The sequence below is a fragment of the Manis javanica genome, chromosome 1 (assembly GCF_040802235.1).
Source record: "Manis javanica isolate MJ-LG chromosome 1, MJ_LKY, whole genome shotgun sequence".
In the NCBI taxonomy this organism is placed as follows: Eukaryota; Metazoa; Chordata; class Mammalia; order Pholidota; family Manidae; genus Manis; species Manis javanica.
In genome coordinates, this window is record NC_133156.1 from 40,334,895 (window position 1) to 40,357,655 (window position 22,761).

A 22,761-nucleotide genomic window follows, 5' to 3' on the forward strand; every position below is an offset into this window, starting at 1 on the left:
CTCTCCCCAAAAATATAGACAGTCCCACTTGAACACTAATTATGAAACGTACCAGCTGGCAAGCCCTAATGAGATTCCTTCCAATCAACAACTTAGTAACTCACTTTAATACAAAGGATCAGTCAAAGGCTCCCAGAAATTTAAGTAAAACTTGTGGTTTAATCAGGTTCAGATGGGGTGTAGGCATCAGTATTTACAATTCTTTATTTAACATAACCAAGTCATTCTAATCCAACCTTGAGAAATACTGCTGTCCCATGAAAGACAAGGACAAGAAGAGAAAGAAAAAAGACTCAGAGGAAAGGAAGAGCATGCAAGGAACAAAAATTTCAGACAAATACATCATTAAGAAACAAAGATAACTGTCATTAATAAGAAGCAGCATTCAATGAAAACAAGTTCCTGGATATTAAAAAATTGTAACAAAAAATAACACCCCACAAACGAGTTGGAAGATAAAGCTAGGAAAACTCAAAGTTAAACAAACAAACAAAAATAATAATTAGAAAAAAAGAGAAATCAAAAAGGGAGAACAGTAAGAAAGTTAGGGGGTCAATGCAGGAGGAGCCTTTTTAAATTTTCTAGTAGCCTCATTTTAAAAGTGAAGCAAACAGGTGAAATTAACCTAACTATATTTTATTTAACCTAATATATCCAAAATTATCATATAGATATTCAATCTATATTTAAAAATTAATAAGACATGTTGCACCCACTTTTGTACTAAAATCTTAGAAATTGGGTGTGTGTTTTATATTTACAGCATATCTTAACAGGATTTTCCAGAAAGGGACAAAACAGAAAAAAAGTGAGAAATTATCATGAATTGAAAGGAGTTACAGTGACACCTGAGAATGGAGAGGAGTGGTGCAGGAGAGAAATTTCACTATAACATTGAGGTATTTCTTTACTTCAAAAAATAAGTGTATTTGTCTGGTTAAAAAATTGGCTATTAACTCTAAAAGAAAGAAATTGTTTAGAGGAAATGCTTTAATACTAGGAATGATTAGGAAGTGTCATTCTGGCATATCTTACTTTCACTGTACTCATAGCAATATTCAAATTTCCTTGTTCAGCATGATGTAAACTTCCTCTAAGCTCTGAAAGTTCCCATAAGCCTGTGCCAGCACATTCAGTGCTCAGCTCTGCGGTTACAAGCTTCATTTCTTTCTTTCATAGAAGAATATGACTCATAGGCTACTTCTCCTATTTAGGTGAAAGAAGGAGTCATATTATTAGTCGAAACCTCTCCTACAGCTCCAGAAGAATAGGAATTTGTCTAATTTGCCTACTTCAACTGGTAATTCTGAATAAATCAAAATCACAACATACTCTTTGGATTTCAGGATTCCGTTATTAGAAATAGCTCCAAGAGGTCTGCAACTTCAAGAAATGATGGTGTATTCATTTATATTACTTAGTTTTTCATTAAAAGTTCATTCGTGAAATGGGAGAAATGGAATAGATAATTTAAAAATCAAAATTGGAAGAAAACATGCTACTGAACAGCTTATGGATTTGTTTTGTCTCCAGTTAACTGAATCTTCATTGAGTAAACACACTATCACAGCCACTGATAAGAAAAACTTAAGGAAATATGTTTCCAATTTAAAGGAAATTGTGTCCATCACAGAACAAAAAGCAAACACTTTACAAGCTTTCTAACCTAGCAAATATTTTCATACTTGAATTTTAACATAATTGAATACACCAACTCATAGGCTATAGTCATAAAGCAACATTATTTTTGTCTCCTAATATATTTTAAAATCTACTCTATAAAGATTAGTGTTCTGCCCCTAAGGCAAATCCCATGCTTTTCTAATCTAGCTTAGGTTACAAATCTAATAACCAAAATTCTGAAACTGATTTAAAGTTGAGGTTTCTCCCTTCCTCTAGTTCAGGTCTCCTATGTCACTATAGCTAGAACATCCACAATTGAAAGAGGGGCTGGACAGGTAATGGCAGGATTCTTCCTTTCTTTGCAGCATGATCTCCCTCTCTTCCTGTCTTACCCAAGATTGAAGCAGGTAAGGAAGATGAGGAAGGGAAATAGGAAATTCTTACTCAATTGTACTCTTACACTATAGTGTTGATGCTCATTACAGTTGGGGTATTTAAAGCTGACCTTTCTCCTGGGTACTTTTATGGGTTCTTCTGAAACTTCCCATTCCTGTGGATCTTTCACCTGCAGTATCATTTTGCTGGTTATGTACCCTCCCCTCTGGCTACTCTTGACTCTCTCCTAAACACTCCTGAGAATCTGGAAGTTCAATCCCTACTAGAGCCTTCTCATCCTTCTAAGGTTCCTCTTGGAAGAACCTAAGAAAATCCCATAGATTCCTGGGGCACTCATCTAGTCCATAGGAAACTAACATCCTTTGCCTACACTGATTAGAAAGTACAGGAGAACCCCACATTAAGATTTTCATTCCACAGCCAGAAAACTCAACAGCCAGCCACACCACTGTTGGCCTTTATATCAGATTAAAATTATATGGGCCATATATGTAATTTTAAATTTTCTAATAGCCTCATTTTAAAAGTGAAACAAACAGGTGAAATTAACCTAACTATATTTATTTAACCTAATATATCCAAAATTATCATATAGATATTCAATCTATATTTAAAAATTAATAAGACATGTTGCACCCACTTTTGTACTAAAATCTTAGAAATATGGTGTGTGTTTTATATTTACAGCATATCTTAATTTGCACTAACCACATTTCAAGTGTTCAATAGCCACATGAGGCCAGTTTTAGATTGTGCAGCTTTAGATTTTGCAGGCCAGGGTTAGACAACAGTCCACAGTATCCCCTCTAAGCCACAGAAAACGTGTGATTCTTCCAGTGATCCACTGATGAATTCTCATGTGAAGAGCTGGGGAGGAGCTCTCTCCAAAGAAATCCTCCTTCAGTTGCCAACATTTGACCTTTTAAAACCCTCTCTACGTGAGTGAGTTTAAGAGTCACGAAACAAGTTCATGATAGGGTCTGGTACCTCACTTTGGACTTTATATTGTTTTGGTTCTTAGCTAGTTCTTCCATTTTCAACATTCTGCTACCTGAATATTTCCATCACATCTAAAGTTTTTGACACTCGTGACAATTTATTTTTGACTATAGGGTCATGGCTTTCAGTAACAATAAATAAGACATTACCTATATATTTTAATCTAACAAAGCAATAATTAGCTTTATTTAAAAATTAATCTTTAAGGGCACTTAAAATACCCACAAGCAACTATAAGCTATCTATGATTATAAATACATAAAATAAGAAACACCTATGCATGGGATAAAGAAGACTAAGAAAATATAAAATTCAACAATGGTTGCTATTTTTAAAGTCACCATGAATAACTTTGAGATTCTTTTTTTTTTCTTTAGTAAGTATGCACCAATTGTATAAGACAGACTAGTTGATTCCTAAGTGCATTTCCAATTTTTTGTATAAACTTACCTATTAAGGCTGTGGTAAACCGATTCATGGAGAGAGGTTCTAAATACATCGGTCCTTCATAGGCGGACTCCAGTTCACTCCTGACATAGTCTCTAAATAAGTAAAATGATAAGAATGTGTTAGATACTTTCCAAGCACATTATGGGTGAGAGAAGCATCTAAAATACAGTATTCTTATGAAAAGTATATTATGTTTATTAATAATACTTCTCTCCACAACTATATTAAGGAAAAATTTAGGTATAAAGCATTATATAGGGATGACCTTCATTTTCTTCCATGCACTGGGAACAGAATTTACCAAAACTCAATTTTACTATGCAGGAAAGACAGCCAAAGATCCACTTTATGAGATTTTCTTTCTTCCCAAGGCCTTATTAAATAATTTACACCCAGTAAAAAAACAGTTGACACACCATCTCTCAACCCTACTAACTTAACTGGTAATATCTAATAGTATTATGTTAAATTTCCCCTCTTGGGGCTCTCTTTCATCATTGCTCCTGCCTTGTTTTCCCCAAAGTTTTTCCCTCCTGTTATACTTAATTATAAGTAAAATCACAAACTAATTAAAAAACTGGCTCATAGTAGGTTAATCCTTAAAAATTGTTACCTGTTACTTTCAATTCCATAGAAAATTTATAATTAGAATTATAATATTTAAATAGGATAAAAATTTATTTTGAAACAAATTTAAAATCAAATTAAACATTCCTTTTTAATTTAATTTATTTAACATGCGATTACTGAGAAATAGGAAGATTTAAGTAGTAGCCAAAGAGCCTTTACACTCTGAGAAAACAACTTCTAGGGCACTAGGCAGAAAGCACAAAAAATGAGAATTTAATTTATTGTCAGTAAATTAAGTAGTACCATTATAAGATGGCTGTCTTAAGTTCTTCTGACATCAAAGTAGGGGAAATTTGCACAAAAATATCATTCCTCTTTTCTTTAATTGTTGAATGCTTTATCCGTTGTATTTTAGAACAGTTTGAATGTTAAGTATTTCTGAACAAACTCATATGACTATTTACTTTTGCCATGAAATTACTTCCTATTAGGCAATTGGGCTGAATTCCTTTAGCAAAGGATAGCCAAACAAGACATGACCCTTATGTAATCAGTAAGTAGAGTCTTGCCAAAAATAAAAATAAAAAAATAAAACAAAAATTTTTTAAAGAATGGGAGCAGTTTAATTATCAGGGAAATGCAAATTAAAACCACAATGAGATATCACCTTACACCAGTTAGGATGGCCAGCATCGAAACAACTAAGAACAAAAGCTGTCGAGGATGAGGAGAAAGGGGAATCCTCCTACACTGCTGGTGGGAATGTAAGCTAGTTCAACCACTGTGGAAAGCAATAGGAAGGTTCCTCAAAAAACTAAAAATAGAAATACCATTTGACCCAGGAATCCCACTCCTTGGAATTTACCCACAGAATACAACTTCTCAGATTCAAAGACAGATGCACCCCTATGTTTATTGCAGCACTTTTTACAATAGCCATGAAATGGAACAACCTAAGTGTCCATGAGTAGATGAATGGATAAAGATGTGGTACATATACACAATGGAATACTATTCATCCATAAGAAACAAATCCTACCATTTGCAACAACATGGATGGAGCTAGAGGGTATTATGCTCAGTGAAATAAGCCAGGCAGAGAAAGACAAGTACCAAATGATTTCCCTCATTTCTGGAGTGTAACAACAAAGCATAACTGAAGGAACAAAACAGCAGCAGAATCAGAGACTCCAAGAAGAGACTAGCGGTTACCAAAGGGGAGGGGTGGGGGAACGGAGGGCAGGTGGGGAGGGAGGGAGAAGGGGATTGAGGGGTATTATGATTAGTACACATGGTGTGTCGGGGGGATCATGGGGAAGACAGTGTAGCATAGTGAAGACAAGTAGTGACTGTGGCATCTTACTACACTGATGGACAGTGACTACAATGGGTATGGAGGTTCTCAATAATATGGGTGAATGTAGTAACCACATTGTTTTTCATGCAAAACCTTCATAAGAGTGTGTATCAATAATATCTTAATAAAAAATTGTATAAAAAAAAGAATGGGAGCAGTTCTGGGAAGAATTGTAAAAGTCAATGACTGACTAAGCTTTCATGGTGATTTACTAATTCCTCCCTACAATTATTTCTAACAAATAACATATTAAAAAGTCTCTTTCTACTGAAAGGGAAAGCCAAATTCTCAAGAGGAATGAATTTAATGCAGTGGTTGTCAACCAGGGGTGATTTGTCCCTAAGGGACATTTTGCAATGCCTGGAGGCATTTTTAGTTGCCACAACTTGGAAAGGTTATTACTGGTACTACTGGCACCTAAGCCAAGATGCTGCTAAGACATCCCACAGTGCACAGGACAGCCCCCACAATAAAGAATTATCCAGTCTGTGTCAGTAGTTGAAACCCTGTTTTAATGTAGAGAGAGGTAAATAAGGTACTTGCAAATTACACATATATATAATATATAAATATTGTGATCTGATAACTAGATAACTATAGGTATCAATGTAATTATTGATAGAAATAATAAAAAGCTAAAGAATAAAAAAATTGTTAACTTTACAATAAAATATACATATAAATACCACTTAATATTTACAAAGTCTTTGAAAATGCTATTAAAGAAATACATTTATATTTAAAAGAGATCCAACTCTTGAGTCCCAGTACTACCTAGGCCTCTAAAGCCAAATAACTTCTTTTTGGGCATAGCATATCCCTCTCCACAGATCCACTTTTTAAAAGGAGGCCAGGGGAAAACCCATGAAGACAGAAGGCAGTTTGGTGCTCAGAGCAGGGATGGGAATGCCCTTAAAGGATACCAGCTGGGTTTTCTCTCTCAGGGTGATGAAAATGTTTTGGTAATGTTTTCACAACATTATAAATGTACATTATACCACTGAACTGTTCACTTTAAAAGGTTACTTTATGCAGTTCTGTGAATTTCACCTGATAAAAAAGATGGGCAATATGGGGTGGGAGATGGGGGCACCCAAAAAGGCCTCAGTTCCCAGGAGCTCTCCTCATATGAAAAGAGAAGGGTGGAGATTACAAAGCTGGTTCCCTGTCATATTTTCTTTCTCTTGTTGCTTCTGTCATCATATTACTGATGTTTTATAATAAAACTCAGAAAACTCAACATTATTCTAGAACTTCTTATTGCTGAGAGATTTGTTAATTGTTCTCCATTTTCTAGCCTACTTTACTTTCTTTTTTAAAACTGCCTCGTCTTTCTTTAGAGTGTCTTACCTTTAATCCTAATTTCACATGACAAAACTTCTAAAGAAAAGTTAACATTCTCTATACTTTATATTTAACTCAAAAAGAATTTACTATGTACATGCAGAACATGTTGCTAGCATACTTCTAGGCTCTGGGAATACTGCAGCAGACAACAGTGTCATCACTGACAGCACGAAGCTTAAAGCCAGGAGGGAAGACATACACTGAACAAATAGTCACCCTAGCAATTATTTGATTACCACTGATAAATGTTATGAGACAAAAAGCACAATGTAGTGAGGTTTTTAAAAGATTTTAAGTTCACAGCTCTCCTTAAAATTTTTCTTTATCTTCATATCTGGATTCTTACATTTTCATGAGCTCTTTCTGCCTTTTGCTTCTTTTATTTTAAATATCATTTATTTTACTTTTTTAACTCCTCATTCTACTTTATAGAGTTATTATAAAGGGTTTTAATGTACCTTTCCTTTCTTTTCTTTTATCCTACCTATATTCTTTTGTTTGTTTTGTTAAAGCCTCTTAAGTCTCCTTTTTATGGCTTTCTTTTTAGTTCTTTTGCACTCTCCATATTTCATTACTTTATGATTTGTTGAGATAACAGGACACTAAGGGAAGTAGCCATTTCAGAAGAATCATCTACCCCTAGGCTATAATGACAACATCTGATGTTAAGCTGTTTCCTCTCATGCTCCATCACTATGTCCTCCTATAGGACCTGGGAACAGCGCTTCCTCAATGCTGCATCCTCCCCTATTACTGTCCATCCTGAGTCACTGCATCACTTATCCTACCATAGAAATTAATATCTTCCAGCTACCTTAAACCTTCTTCCCTTTGTTCAATTCCTGTCTCTTAAGACAGTCCTTCAGAATCTTCCCCGTTTGGCTGACTCCCACTTTGGGGAACACAGCCTGTCCCAGAAAGCCCACAGTCCCTCTCTGGGCCGGCTGTGCCCGGCTTGCCAGAGCAAGGGCAGTGGCTTTGGGGAGGGATAAATGACTAGTCTTGCCAAGCAGCCACCACTCTGCTGTCTCTTCTGAGAGAATCATCTGGGCACTGCATTCCAAACTACACAGAAGAACTGAAATAAGTGTCATTCACGAAGATCTTTAAGTATCTAAGTTGTGTACAGCTTATGCTGGCAATAAAATTCTTGGTTATCCAATCTCAACAGAGTGGGTCATTCACAATATTTAAAAAAAAGGGCAGTGAACCTAAATAAGGATTCAGAGAAGGAATTATCCAAAATTTTATAAGTCATTATAGGCCAAAAATTAGTCTGAAGCGAGAACCTGAAATTCTAATTTTTAACAGAATTTTTTAACCATCTTAAGACTGGATCGTGAGATGTGAGATGTTCAAAAGCAGTACAATTTTTCAATTTAGAACATTTAAATGGTGAATTGTATTAAGTTGGTCAGAAACAAGAAAACCCACCTTCCACTTATAAAGTGAATAAAATCTTTCCCTTCTTAAACCTTTTTTCACTTGTACAATTTGTACAATGCTGACAATCAATGAACACTAAACTAAATGCTTTGAAAATCTAATTCTCTAATTCTCTATGGCAGCGTATTTTCCTTTGACTGAAAATGGAGGCATAAGGTATGTGTAAGAATTGTGAGAAGGGCCTCAAGAATAGCTCTCAACTGGAAAAATTCTTGCTATAAATGAGCACACATATTATAAAAAATAAATAACAAGAACAAAACCTAGGAGAGCTTACCAATTCACCGATGATTGAAGACTTTTACTTAAACAGTCTGTTAAGCAACCTGAGTCACTGAACAACCTAGGAACAATTTGTACATTCCGGTCACTTAAAACTTTCAAGCAATGCTAATTCCAAAGAAACTTAATCTACTCTCACACAGAATAAAGTGGTGAGCTCTCCAAGTTATCTTTTGCAATATGTGCAAACAGAAGGCAGTTTAAGAGACCCCAGACACTGAGATGTTCAAACACCTGGAGTTGAGTACTACACTCTAAGCACTGTGCTAGCAAAGGAATAGTTCATGTACCCAGGATTTATTTATTTAAATCACCTCTGCCACCCTGCTTCTTTCTGAAGCTTCTAACTCCCTACTAAGTATTTAGTGCCTGGATCTGATAAAATTCAAAAGAAGAAAACATCAAGCACTGAAATGAGTCAATTTTATCCCTGCCAAAATTAAAAGTTAAGTATGTAATGATAAAATTCATTTTAACATTCCTTTATGTAGTCATAGTGGTTCTCAAATGAGGAACATTTTGTTTCCCAGGACACAGTATTTGGCAATTAGGGACATTGGTTTCACAACTGTTGGGGAAGGAGGTGCTCTGCATCTAGTGAGTAGGGGCAGAGCATGGTTAACATCTTATAATGCACAGGACTTTCCCCAGAGCCAAGAATGAGCTGGCCCCAAGTGCTAAGAAGTCCTGAAATAAAACCTTCACTTACAGCTCTGACTTCTACAAGCATTCCTACAATGCAGAGCTAAGTTATCTGTATTTACACTTAAATAACTCATGGGAAAGTTCCATATTTAAATCCATACTTATACACCCAAGACCAGGATAAAAAAGAGTATAGTTTTTCAAAACCCATGGGCTCCTAAGTCAAGTCATACATATAAAAACTTATGTTGATTAATAAATCTAACAAAACAAGGAATTTAAGAACATAAGAGTTAAAAAATTTAGAGAAAAACACACAACTGTGGATATAAACCATGACTAAACAAACCCTCATAGGAAAGGTTATGCCAGGTGCAGAGTTTTTATCTTTTCCACCATAGCTCTGGATAGTCTCAGTTTTAAAGCAGGATTGATTGGTACCAGAAAATACATTCTTTCTATCACTCAAAATGAAAAGAGTAGTTAAAAATTAAAGAAATCTGACATTTATCAAATACTAATGAGTTCAATTAGTGTATCAAAATTAAATGTTCATGCTACACTTAGTCCATAGATTTTCTAGTTTAAATCTTCTGAACTACAAGCTATATCCAGTCTACAGACATATTCTAAACAAGTTTTTATTCACCTAGCGATAGTCAGCTCCACTATGTGGAATACATGTAATAAGGAAAAACAGAGATCCAGCTTTTGAAGAGTTCATGAAAATTTCAATTTAAGAAATTAATATTTGCAAGTATCTTTTTCTATGGCCAGTTTTTGAAGTACCAAATTAATTATTTAAATTACCCAAGTATTGATTCTTTTCAGTACCATACTACATTGTGCCCAGATATAACTAGACTGAAGTAAATGACAGAAAAATGTAAAGTCATACAACTGATAAGGTACTTTTATCTTATCTAGAACGTATAAAGAATTCCTACTACTCAATTAAAAAAAAAAGTAAGAAACAAATAACCCATTGTAATAATAGGCAAAGGATTTGAACAAACATTTTTCTAAGGAAGATTTACAAATGGTTACTGAACACTCAAGAAGACACTCAACATCATTAGCCATAAGGGAAATGCATATCAAAACCAAAATGAAATTATAACTTCACACTCACTATGATGGCTATACTAAAAATAGATATCAACAAATGTTGGCAAGGGTGTAGAGTAACTGGAATCTTCATAAACTGTTGGTGAAATGTAAAACAGTGCAGTCACTTTAGAAACAGTCTGGCAGTTCCACAAAAGGTTAAATATACACATCGTATAAGCCAGCAATTCCACTCCAAGGTACATGCCCAAGAAAAACAAAAGTACGTCCACTCAAAAACCACAAATGTTCACAGCATTACTCATAGTAGCCAAAAAGTGGAAACAATCCAAATGTCCATCAATGGATGAATGGACTAACAAAATGTGGTACATTCATACAATAGAACAACTTAGAATAAAGTAGCAATAGATGCTACAACATGGATAATCCTTGAAAACATACTAAGTGAAAGAAGCCAGGCCCAAAGAACCATATACTATACAATTCAATACACATGAAATGTCCAGAACTGGCCAATCCAAAGAGAAAGAAAATAAACTGACAGTTGCCTGGTGGGAAATGGGGAGTTTCTGCTGATGAGCATGGGGTTTCTTTCTGGAGTGATAAAAAGGCTCCAAACTCAGTTGTGGTGATGGTTTGCACCATTCTATGAATGTACAAAAATCTTTGTTGTATACTTTAAATAGGTATGTGCATTATGTCTCAATAAAGCTGTTATTAAAAAAAAAGATACTTGGTTATGAAGCTGCCGCATGAAATCTGAACCATTATGTTTTTTTAAATTAAAAACTTAAGGCTTAGTATTTTATAAACGTGGTAACAGTCTAGCTTCAGTATTTATTAAATATGACATGTTATGAACACTTCAGGGTAACAAATCTTTGCTAACCTTTTGTGAAATAGCACCATGTAGTATAAATTATGAGAAGACATACTGAAATATGCCATATCTTGAAATTCATTAGTTTAATACCAAAAGTAACTCTATAATATAGGTATTGTCTTACACTGCAGTTGCAAAGAAGCAACTTGCCACAGTAACATATTTACTAAGTAGAAAAGCTATTTCAGACCCAGTCTGATTCTAAAACAAAACTTCCTTTCCATTAACAATACTGGCTCACTAACAGGACTGAAATAGAAATCAGAAAACCTAGATTCACAGATACACATTAATGTCTAGGATCATCCCACCTAGCTATTTGCCCACTTTAGTTTTTTCAATCTGTAAACCCCAAAGTATTTTAATAAGGATCAAAATGAAGTAACAGAAAATATTTTTGCACACTATAAAACTCTACTATAGTTCTGTTTGAATCTTGTAAAAATGAAAACTTTACACATTAGAAAAAACATTCCCATAAACTGGAACTCAAAAGATAAAACTGCCACAATAAGAATGGTCAAAGAAAGGCTTTTCTTTACCTCTGACACAGTTAGAAGCCCCTTTATCCTTACATAACAAGATTTTGACCTCTCTAGAAAAGCCTGGATGGTACTATTATAGATAAAAATAGAGCTACATGGTTTCAGGCATCACTATACCACTAAACCATATGGAAACCAAAAAACCTTGAAGGAAAAGGCAGGTTAATTGTTTTTTTCACCCAGAATTATAGTGAACTACTTAAAGCAACAATTTTTTTTTTTTTGAGAGGGCATCTCTCGTATTTATTGATCAAATGGTTGTTAACAACAATAAAATTCAGTATAGGGGGGTCAATGCTCAATGCACAATCATTAATCCATCTCAAGCCTAATTCTCATCAGTCTCCAATCTTCTGAAGCATAACGAACAAGTTTTTACATGGAAAACAAATTCTTACATAGTAAAGCAACAATTTTAATAGCTCTACCTTCAATTTTGAGATATCTTTTATTGGTCATCAAAATCTTATCAACTCTAAAAAGCTATCATCATATAGCCATACCATGGAATAATACTCTGCCAGTTAAAAAATCATTTTTTAAAGAACAGCAGCAAAATGCTCATAGAACATTGCTGTGTAATAAAACAGAACATTTAAGAATGATAATTAAAATGCACTGAGCACTCATCATATGTTAGGAATTGCGCTAACAGCTTTACATGCTTTGTCTTACTGAATGTTTAAATGTCCTTCAGATATTATCTCAATTTTACAGGTGAGGAACTGAGATGTACCTGCTGATAACTGACACTAAGGTTATAGTAGTAAACAGGAACATGCAATGAACCCATCCAATGGACTAGTACCATCCATGTATCCCAAGGATAGGATATCCTTAGGTACTCAGGCACTCATCTGCACACTGCTATGTGTGACTCAGGAGCCCATGCCTTAACTAAATTATACTCCACAGACAGTTTTTGTTTAAATATGACTAAATAAAGATTGGAAAGTGCTTTCACCCTGAGCTTGAACTGAAGATTCTGAGGTGTCTGGGTAAGTCCACAGGAGTAGACTGTGTTAGGGTTTGGGGACCAGGGCATTGGGATGGGAAGGATATCATGCTGTCTCTGTCAGTACTGGCCCCTGGACTTCTGGTCTCAGCTCTATGTAGGTAAATGCTACAGGAAAAGGCTAAAGCTGTTCCCATGAAGGAATCTAAGACAGATGAATGTGACACAGAATTAGAGCAGTCACTGTCTCCACTTCAAGTAAAACACAGGTTGATTTGAAGTACTGAGGATTAGACGAAATACAGCACTACTCTGACAGCTCCAGATTTTGCAACTCTTGACATAGGAGAATGAACCCTGGGCAAGGATAGTGGCAGAAGTTAGAGAGTAAGATCCCATCCCCGGGTACCATTTTGAGCAGAGGACATCAACCAGACTGCAAGACAAGAAAGGAAGATGAGAAGACTGAATTTCTGGGAAACACTCTGAAGCCTTTGAGAAATAACCAGAAATAAAATATTGATGGAGGTCCCTCAACAAGAGGGGCCAAGAGTCAGTAAATGTTAGTTATTTTCATTCTTTCACATCCACTGAAGTGATGAAAACTGGAAGGTATTAAAAAACTGGAAGGAAATACCAGAATTTTAACAGTCTATTGGGTGGTATAATTTCAGATGACTGTTACTGCCTTTAAATGTTCTGCATTTTCCAAAATTTGTCTACAATGAGCAGTATTATTTTTTAACCAGAGAAAAAAAAAGGTTTTTAAAGTCAACCATTCTAGTAATATAAAAATGATATTTTTAAAATTAATTTTCAAAACCTACACCCAAATTTGTGTTTCAGACTTCTAAACAATTACATCTTGTTATATGTAAGTAACTGCCATTCTTCTTAGAACTGGGAGTATATTTTCTTATGGTTATATGGTACATGATTATACATTTCAATCAAAACAAAATTTATTTTACCCCATTATGTTTACTATATGGCTTCTGGTTCACCTGTATTTAACATTCTATTTCCAAGCAGAAAGCTCATATTCATTGGCAGACTATAGTCTTACAACTTAGGACTAGCAGACCCAGGCAACCAGACTTCTGCTCAAGAGGCAGAAGTTCTGAGCTACATTAATTTCATCAAGTAATTTCTATCAATCATCCATTATGTACATGATTGCATCTTATGCTGATTTTCATACATCATAAACTGACTTCCTAAAATAAATGAAAGTAATGAAGTCCATAATTGTAAAAATGTTCCTATAGCCTGTTTTTGGAGATCAGGTACCACAGAAAAGTAAACCTTTGTAGAAAACCCTTTGTGAACATAACCTTAAACATAACCTTCATATTAGAATTGGTTTTAAAAGCAGAAATAAAATTTGAAATGTAACCCCAGCTATTAATCCTATATGATACTATTAATTGAGAAAACAAGAATCAAAACAACCTTTCTGGATACCTACCAAAGTCTCAGCTTCTCAACAGTGCTCATTAGAAGTATTTTATTGGTAAAGGAAAACTTTAAATTTAGTCAAACATTTAAAATCAGGTCATATTCTTACCTGGAGATTTGATGTCCAGCATAGAGGAGCAGGGCAGTCAAAAAATATAGGTAAAGCTGAACAAGATGCTGCCTGGGCAAGGTTAGTAGCACAACACTTAAGATATAACCTGTAGCAGAAATTAAGAGTGATATAAATAAAATACAATCCTAATTTAGTCTCTCAATTAATTACACTAATAAAAAGGGCCTAAAGTAAATTACTTTCCAGTTAGGTTTCAACAACTTTGAGGTTTTTTACTTCACTATGAAACTAAATTTAGCAGAGTAAAATCACTGGACTTTTTGCTGAAAATATAAAGCATTTTTCACTTCTTCTGTAGATTTTCTGATTAATAATCTAACACGTCACACAAAGGTACAAGAAGACTCCTCTCATCATCTACCTTTGCTTGATGTCTACTTACTTGTTCTACAACTCTCTGATTCTCTAGTCTGAGTAAGAATTGGATGTCTTAATGTTCCTCTACAAGGCTGCCCTGCCCCTTCCTTTTGGCTCAAGATCTTATTTTTTTTTTTTTTTTTGAGAGGGCATCTCTCATATTTATTGATCAAATGGTTGTTAACAACAATAAAATTCAGTATAGGGGGGTCAACGCTCAATGTACAATCATTAATCCATCTCAAGCCTAATTCTCGTCAGTCTCCAATCTTCTGAAGCATAACGAACAAGTTCTTACATGGTGAACGAATTCTTACATAGTGATTAAATTCTTACATGGTGAACAGTACAAGGGCAGTCATCACAGAAACTTTCGGTTTTGATCATGCAATATGACCTATAAACAATCAGGTCAAATATGAATATTCGTTTGATTTTTGTACTTGATTTATATGTTGATCCCACATTTCTCCTATTATTATTATTATTTTTATTTTTAATAAAATGCTGAAGTGGTAGGTAGATGCAAGATAAAGGTAGAAAACATAGTTTAGTGCTGTAAGAGGGCAAATGTAGATGATCAGATGATCAGGTGTGTGCCTATGGACTAAGTATTAATCCAGGCTAGACAAGGGCAGCAAGACATCCACGGATGCAGAAGATTTCTCTCAAAGCAGGGGGGGTGAGGTTCTGAGCCTCACCTCTGTTGATCCCCAAATTCTCACCTGATGGCCCCCCTACGACTGTGCCTGTCTTAGGTTGTTCCTCCCTTGAGGAATCAAGATCTTATTTTTTTCTAACTCCTTAAGACGCTGTATGTTCCATTTCTTCAGTTACTCCCCTGACACATCCTACCACTCTTTCCTAAAAGTGTGCACGGCTCTTCCCCCAATTCTGAAGAAAAACTTATCTTCACACTAATTTCTCCTTTTTCAATTACCTATTTTTCTCTTTCCACAGACATGTTATAAACTACCTCTACTGATGCCTCTATTTCCTAACCATCTATCATTCCGTCTTTATCCCCTAAAATCTGCAAACCTCTACAAACCTCCTCTACCCTCCACACTCTAAAGAAACTCGGAAGTTAACAATCACCTACTTGTCAAATCTAAAATGCCCTGCTTATCCTTGTCCCAGCATCTGAAGCAATTACTCTTGAAACTGTTATTCCTTGGCTCTGTGACATGGATTTCCTTTTACTCCAAATTCTCCCCTCCACTTTCTTTTCACATTCTCAAATAAACAGAAAACTTAATCCCTATACAACTGCTTTTCTCTATATAAAGTATCTAGCTCAAAGAATCCAGTTTTTTGCTTCACACACACTATCCTAGATGAATGTTATTAACAGTTACTGAGAGCCTACTGCACAAGCAAAAATAATATTTTATTCTAAGTAGACATCTTATAGCTCATGATGCCTGAAATATATTCCACTTACATGTCCTTATGAGTACAAACTAAGCTCCCTTCCTCCTCTCACAAGCTAGCTCACCCTCTTTCATTCTCCTAAATCCCATTCACTGACTCAAACCTGAGTCATCTTTTCTCTTATCAAGTCTGCTGAATCTTCCTCAATAAATCTCGTTACCCTTCCTTTCCCCCATACGCTATCCTAATCCACTCTGTAGTATCTGCTCTTCTTCAGTCTCTATCCTCTTCCATCCTATACTTCATTACTCAGATAATATGCCCCAAACCATCACCTTCACTTAGACAACTCCTGCTCTAAACATCTTACAAAATCTGGTTGCAGTTTACTCTTCTATAACTATTTTCCACTTATTACTGTTTTTATTAGGGCACAGATATCACTTCTTAGCACCGAATGCCCTTCTAATGCTGAATCAGTTATGCTTGAAGCTAAGGAAATGGGTGGTTGTCAGGGACTAAAGAGGTAGAATTCTGATTCCCCACACATCCTGACTTCAAGAACAATCCAGAAGAAGCCAGAAATAAACATTTTTATTTACTTTTCATTTCTCAAAATAATTTCCCCAATCTATTTTGTAAATCCCTACCTTAAAGGACTTTAAGATATTTAGAAGAATTTTTTATTTAGCGAGTATTCTCAGTGTTTGTGGCTAAAGGATTTCCTAACCAGTCTATTTCATGAAGATTCTCTTTCAAGTCTTTTAATGAACTATCACTTTTCCAGATAACCTTATCTTAGCCTTCTCCTGAACTCTCATTAGATCAGCTGCCAAATTCTCTAGATTGAACATACTCATTTCATTCATTCTTTGAATTATCTAGTCACTCAACTAGTACTATTATGTGTAAAAGATGACCCATATGCATTCCTAGACAACGAAGATCCAAAGACTAAGGTAATCACAGTCTAGTGAAAAAATAAACATAGACAAAAGCATGATACAATATTGGTGCTTTAACAGGTAAACATTAAAAGGGCTATGATTAAGTGATTAGGTTTGAACTGGACCTCAAAAGGTGGATGGATCTTTATCAGGCAAGAAAAAGGGGAAACCTTCTAGGAAAAGAATAGTAGGTACAAAAACCAAAAAAGCACAAAAGGTATTTCCAGGAGACAGTAAATTCTAGGCTAGACTACAATTTGGAGAGTATTAGAAAATTAAGTTAATAGAACTGGTGGCTAATGCCTTAAAAAAAGTCTTATATATGATAACAAGGAATTTAGACTGGGCTAATTGTTCTCAAATCCTTTAGATACCCATTAAGGTGAAGAAAGAAAACAAAAAACAAAACAACAAAAACCCTATAGCTTACCTATACCTCCACTTACACATTCAGTGGAAAAATAACTCTGTAGCAACAATAAAATATATTGTACAAGAAGATTAAGGGATTATGAGTAGTGCTAAAACAAGCAGTATGAATGAATCATTTTAACTATACACACATAATCTAATTACTTAAAAAACATAAGCCAAAACCATCGCTGATGCAAATACGCAGCACTAGTCCCTCTCTGGGATTAACCAAACCTCAAAAAGCTAAATAATGATGAAGCTAACCCAACAGTAATTACAACTAAAACTCAAGATGAGTAGCATTTAAAAACCATGACCTGCTTAAAATAACATTGATGAATATTCCTAACAAACTGCAAGAATTTGCTATTTAAAGGTTACCTCTTTAGTAGTGGGGGAAAAATGAGGACCTGTAATAAAACAGTAGCTTTAGGTATAGAGTGGCATGGTCAGCTCTGAGGCACATATTTAAACAGGTCTCAGTGGTGATCTATGGTAAGTAATGGAGAACAAGGAAGCGAAGACTGGTTTGTTTCTAATTTGGGTAATGAAGAGGACAGCTTTGCTATTAAGATAGGAAATACAGGAGGAAGAGGAGGTTTAAAGTGAAGATGATGAAGACTTCAGTGATTGATAATTGAAGCATGTATAGACTATTTTGGTGGAGATGTCTAATGGTACTTGGAAATTCATTGATTCATTATCAGGCATTAGCGAGGTGCTGGGCATACTGAGATAACAGACCATCCCATTCCTACCTTAAAGGACCCCACAATCTAATTAGGAAAACAGATGAGCATATGGACCGTTAGAATGAAGCATAGTTAAGTGCTAAAGTGGAAGTATGAACTAGGTGCCTTGGGATCCCAGAGGAGGAACACTGACTGGACTAAGGTGGTCAAAAAAGCAGTGGAAAGTGGAGACAGAGATTCGCAGCCAAAACCATGTGAGATCACCCCAACAACAAAAGATGAAAATTAAATACAAATTTTGTGCAATATCAACACTTAAGAAAAATTCTAAAGAAAAAGGACAGCAAAGAATCAGAACTAATGGTCGAAACTTTAGGAGAATCCAGAAACATTTTCAAGAAAGAGGAAGTAGTCAACAACTTCATAAACACACAAAGATCTGCAGAATGAGGACATAAATGAAGCTCGAGTTTTACATTCTAGGTCACTGATGATTTCAGTGACCACTATTCTCAAATCCACTCTTGACACTCCTTACCTCGTGCCTAAATCCTAACTGGTCTTCTTACCTTCAGCTTCTCCCCTCCCCAATCCATCATCCTATAGAACACTGCCTAATCCATCCTCTTAAAATGCAGCTCACCTCTAAGTCCTTCATTGAACCATCACTATCTACTCATTAAGCACAATACCTAACATGCAATTCAGGGCTTTTCACAAAAGCTTCCACTCTTCCTTTTCAATATGATTTCTATTCTCCTTTTTGTATTTTATACTCTGTAAAACAGTTCCATAATTAACATTCCACCAATTACATTTGGACAGTCACTTGTCTTTGCTGTTCTAAATTTGAAGGTACAGTTATATTCCATAAACACAAAGTTTACCACTCCCTACTCTAATTTTTAAGCTCTTAGTAACAAACAGAGAATATAAAGGGGGAAAAACTCGCAATAGTAATAAAAAAGATGAACTACCTAGGAATGAACTTAACGATAAATGTCCAAGACCTATATAAGGAAAACTTTAAAACACTCAAAAAGAAATCTTAAACATAAGAAGCTTTTCTGCATTCTTGCAAACAGACGAGTTAGCTTCCTTAATCTATCTCTTCACCCTAACTTAAAATTTTCATAATGCAATCTCAAAAGGTTAACAGGGTTGTCTGTTTTTGGAACATGACCAGATAGTTCATAAAGTTCATATGGTTAGTTTTCTCACTAACAGTAACAGAAAAGATCTGAGGGGGGAATAAAGAACAATGAAAGGAGAACTATCAGACAGTAAAATATGATCTAAACCCTCAATAATAAGAGACTAAAAGAACAGGAAAAAAGTTCAGAAGTGGAACAAAATACGTAATGGGATACATATAGTATATAATATAATGCACATGTAGTATATTATAACCAATCAGGAAAAGCTGGACTAAACCACTTAATAAATGCATGGAGACCATGTAATCTGGAAAGAAAATAAACATATCTATAACACACTGTACATGCAGATAAATTCTAAATGGAGCAATGTTGAAATGTAAGAAATGAAGCCATAAAAATAATGCAATAAAACATGACAGAATTCTTTATAAACTCAAGAATAAATAAGGCTTTTCTGGTTGACTCAAATTCCTAAAGCTAGAAAAGAAAAAGTGATAAATTCCTATTAAAAACAAATACTGCACGTCAAAAAGATCATAAGCAAAATCAAGAGAAACCAAACTGGAAAAGTAATTTCAACACATCACAAAGGGTTAATTTCCCTAATGTATACCAAACTCCCACAAATTGGTAAGAAAAGGCTAACAATCCCAAAGAAAAGTAGGCAAGGGACAAGAACTGACGACTGCCAAAAGAGGAAACACACGTTTTTCTTAAACGTGAATAAATTCAATCTCAATCAAAATATCAAAATACAAATTAAAATTACATTAAGAAACATCCATTTTTCATTCACTGGAATAGCCAAAAGTTTGGTAACACTTTTGATAAGGATGGAGGATTAAAGAAACTCTCAACCACTGTGGAGGTACAAAACAGTAAGACCCTACGGAAAGCAATATCGATCACTGTTACAAATGTATATACTCAGTAACCCAGCAATTTTACTTACAATAATTTATCTCTAGTCTATATTTGCACCTGTTGAAATTATGGCTACACAAAATTACTTAGTACAACACTGAATGAAAGAGAAAACAAAAGCTATTTAAAATGTCTGCCAATAAAATAACTAGTTCAATAAATTACAGTAGAGCCATACAAGGATACTATGCCAGTAGAAAACAGAATTGGAGGGTTGAGGGAAGACTGAGGCCTCAACATTTAATCAGAATCTTAAGATTTGACAGAACAGAAAGTGTGAACATGAAAAAAACAGAGAACAAAGCTTTATTTCATGAATAAAGGCAGTAGGTATGGCTCTATGATACATCATTAAGTTAAAGACAAAAGGTTCAAACAATATACACAATGCTATTATCTGCACAAAAAAAGTAATACATGGGTCCATCTTCTTAAAATGCAGCTCACCTCCAAGTCCTTCATTGAACTTCATTGAACTTATATTTAATTTATGCATAACATCTTTACATTTATTTTACATATGTCAAAATATCTTTAGAATTATACACAAGGATATAAAAATAGCTACTTGTTGGGGCTCAGTCTGAGTGAGAACTTAATAGATGAGGCAAAGAGATTAGAGGAAGATACTTCCACTGTATACTTTTCATGCTTTTTGATTTTTGAATATAAATATATTACCTATTGAAAAATTAGTAATTTTCAAAATGCATTTAAGGGTGAAATTCTGTAAATTGGAACATTACATAAATACTACATGATTTTTGACACAGGTTACTCCAACCAAAAATTGTTCAAGCTGAAAATTACTCATGTAGTCACTGCACTTACTCAATCACAGTAAATACACAGTAGTAAGTATATTTAAGAAGGCTCAGTTGAGTTCTCAAAGTTATAAACCAGAGAGTATGAATTAAAACTGTACTAGAACCCTTTCAATTTCTAAAATTAATGTTTCTTGGTTTTTAAGCAGCAGCTTTTATAACAGTAATCCAATCTATTCAGAAATAATATTATGATAAGCACATTTTTTAAACCACAGTGCAAATTATTTTGCTGATTAAGCTAAAAATCTAAGCCAAGTACCCAACTGCTCTTCTATGACCAACTGGAATTATGTTCCATTAATTGACTAACACACAAAGCCTTTAATAAAAAGCTGAGAATTACAGTATTTCACAGCTTAAAAGAACCTTCTCATCACAGACTTCCCCATGGTATTGCCAGAGATGAGGTTTACTGTACCCAGATATTCTACTTCTAGTGCACTCTTTTCTACTATACATACGTCCCACAATGGCTTACTTGGTAATCTCTTAAGAGCTATAGGGGGTTCTCAGGGCTAAGCTTTGGAACCCAGGAAGTCCTTCCACAGAGAAAAAAAAAAATCCCAGAGACAGGACAACCCTTCATAATTTTATAACAGATATACTTGTTGATGGGCAATTCTAGTAACAATAACATTAATAAAACTGCTGCAGTGTATTATTCAAACTACAACCTGAGTTATACAGTAGTAGTATTAAATGAAAATATATTGTTGCTATCATTAGATATAAACCAAAAATTAGCCTAAAAATTAAGGGTTATGACTTTTATTCTAGATGAATTTTATCTGTTTCCTACATTTATTTCTTTTAACTTCTTTAACCCATCAACGTTACTTCTACCACTAACTCCAAATCATATCAATTATATTTCAAGGAGTATAATTTTTTAAAATAATTATATCATTTGGAATTAAGTTTTTAAAATAATTATATCATTTCCTACATTTCATTTAACTGAAATAAATGCTTTATCTTTAACTGGCATTGTTTTGGAACAATAAAGAATATCTCATTTTAAAAAGCTTACTCTCTGAATTACTATCAAAACCCAAAATGACAAATTAGAACAGGCCAAATTTCTAGAAAGGCATTTCTCATTATTACATTTTATCACAGTAAAAACTAAAAATGTTTTCCTTCGCCTTCTAGTTTTGGCCAGTAAATAAATTCAACACTGTCTGTTTTCTTCTAGCCCTAATAATTTATATGCAGTGGAAAAACAAATAAACAAATAAAAATAAAACAAAAAAAATAAACAAGATTCATAAACTCTCATCAATAACTATGACTACCATCTCAAAGTAACTGGACCACATTTTAACCCAAATTCAAAAATATAAAGAGACATAAAAAACCAGTATGCTTACTAAAAGATTAGAAAGGGTGATACACATACTTACCTACATAATGCATATTAAGAGCCAAATACTTATACTGGAAAAGAGGGTTGTTACTGAGGCTACTTCTTTGGATCTGCTGGAAGAAGGAGCTGACATCCCATCTGTACAGGACATCCAACAGCATGATGCTTGGCACCCTCAGGGCCACATTTAACACTGCCTCCAGTTTCTCCTTTGCAGCCATGTTTTGTTCTTGGAGAAGACCTAAAATTTAAGAAACAGTGATACATAAAAATTAGTTATCTCAAATAACATTTAGACATCATTTTATGAATCTAATGGATTGTCACATACTATACAAAAACTATGTCACAATGTATAAAGCTCCTTAGCCACATCTACTATTTCTAGGTATTCATGAAATAAACTGTGTACTGTGTTTTCACGTTGACTTTTTCAGGTCTGACCAATCTCAAGATTCTGATTAAATGTTCAGGCTGCAAAATTTATTTTTAAAAAGCTCTTAACTCCAAATCTAGGCACTTAGCAACTAAACACCTTAT

The 22,761-nt window shown here is 34.5% G+C and overlaps 1 protein-coding gene across 2 annotated transcripts in view; it reads right to left on the reverse strand.

Moving 5' to 3' along the window:
• The window catches only part of RNF145 (ring finger protein 145), a 49,756-nt gene that overhangs the window by 21,586 nt on the left and 5,409 nt on the right, over positions 1-22,761 (reverse strand). For both annotated transcript variants that reach the window (XM_037025123.2, XM_037025125.2), the window contains 3 exons: positions 22,259-22,462; positions 14,137-14,245; positions 3,469-3,560 (listed from right to left, as the gene is read on the reverse strand). In XM_037025123.2, coding sequence (XP_036881018.2) covers positions 3,469-3,560; positions 14,137-14,245; positions 22,259-22,442 — 385 coding nt within the window. In that variant the 5' untranslated portion in view covers positions 22,443-22,462. The remainder of the gene's footprint in view (positions 1-3,468; positions 3,561-14,136; positions 14,246-22,258; positions 22,463-22,761) is intronic.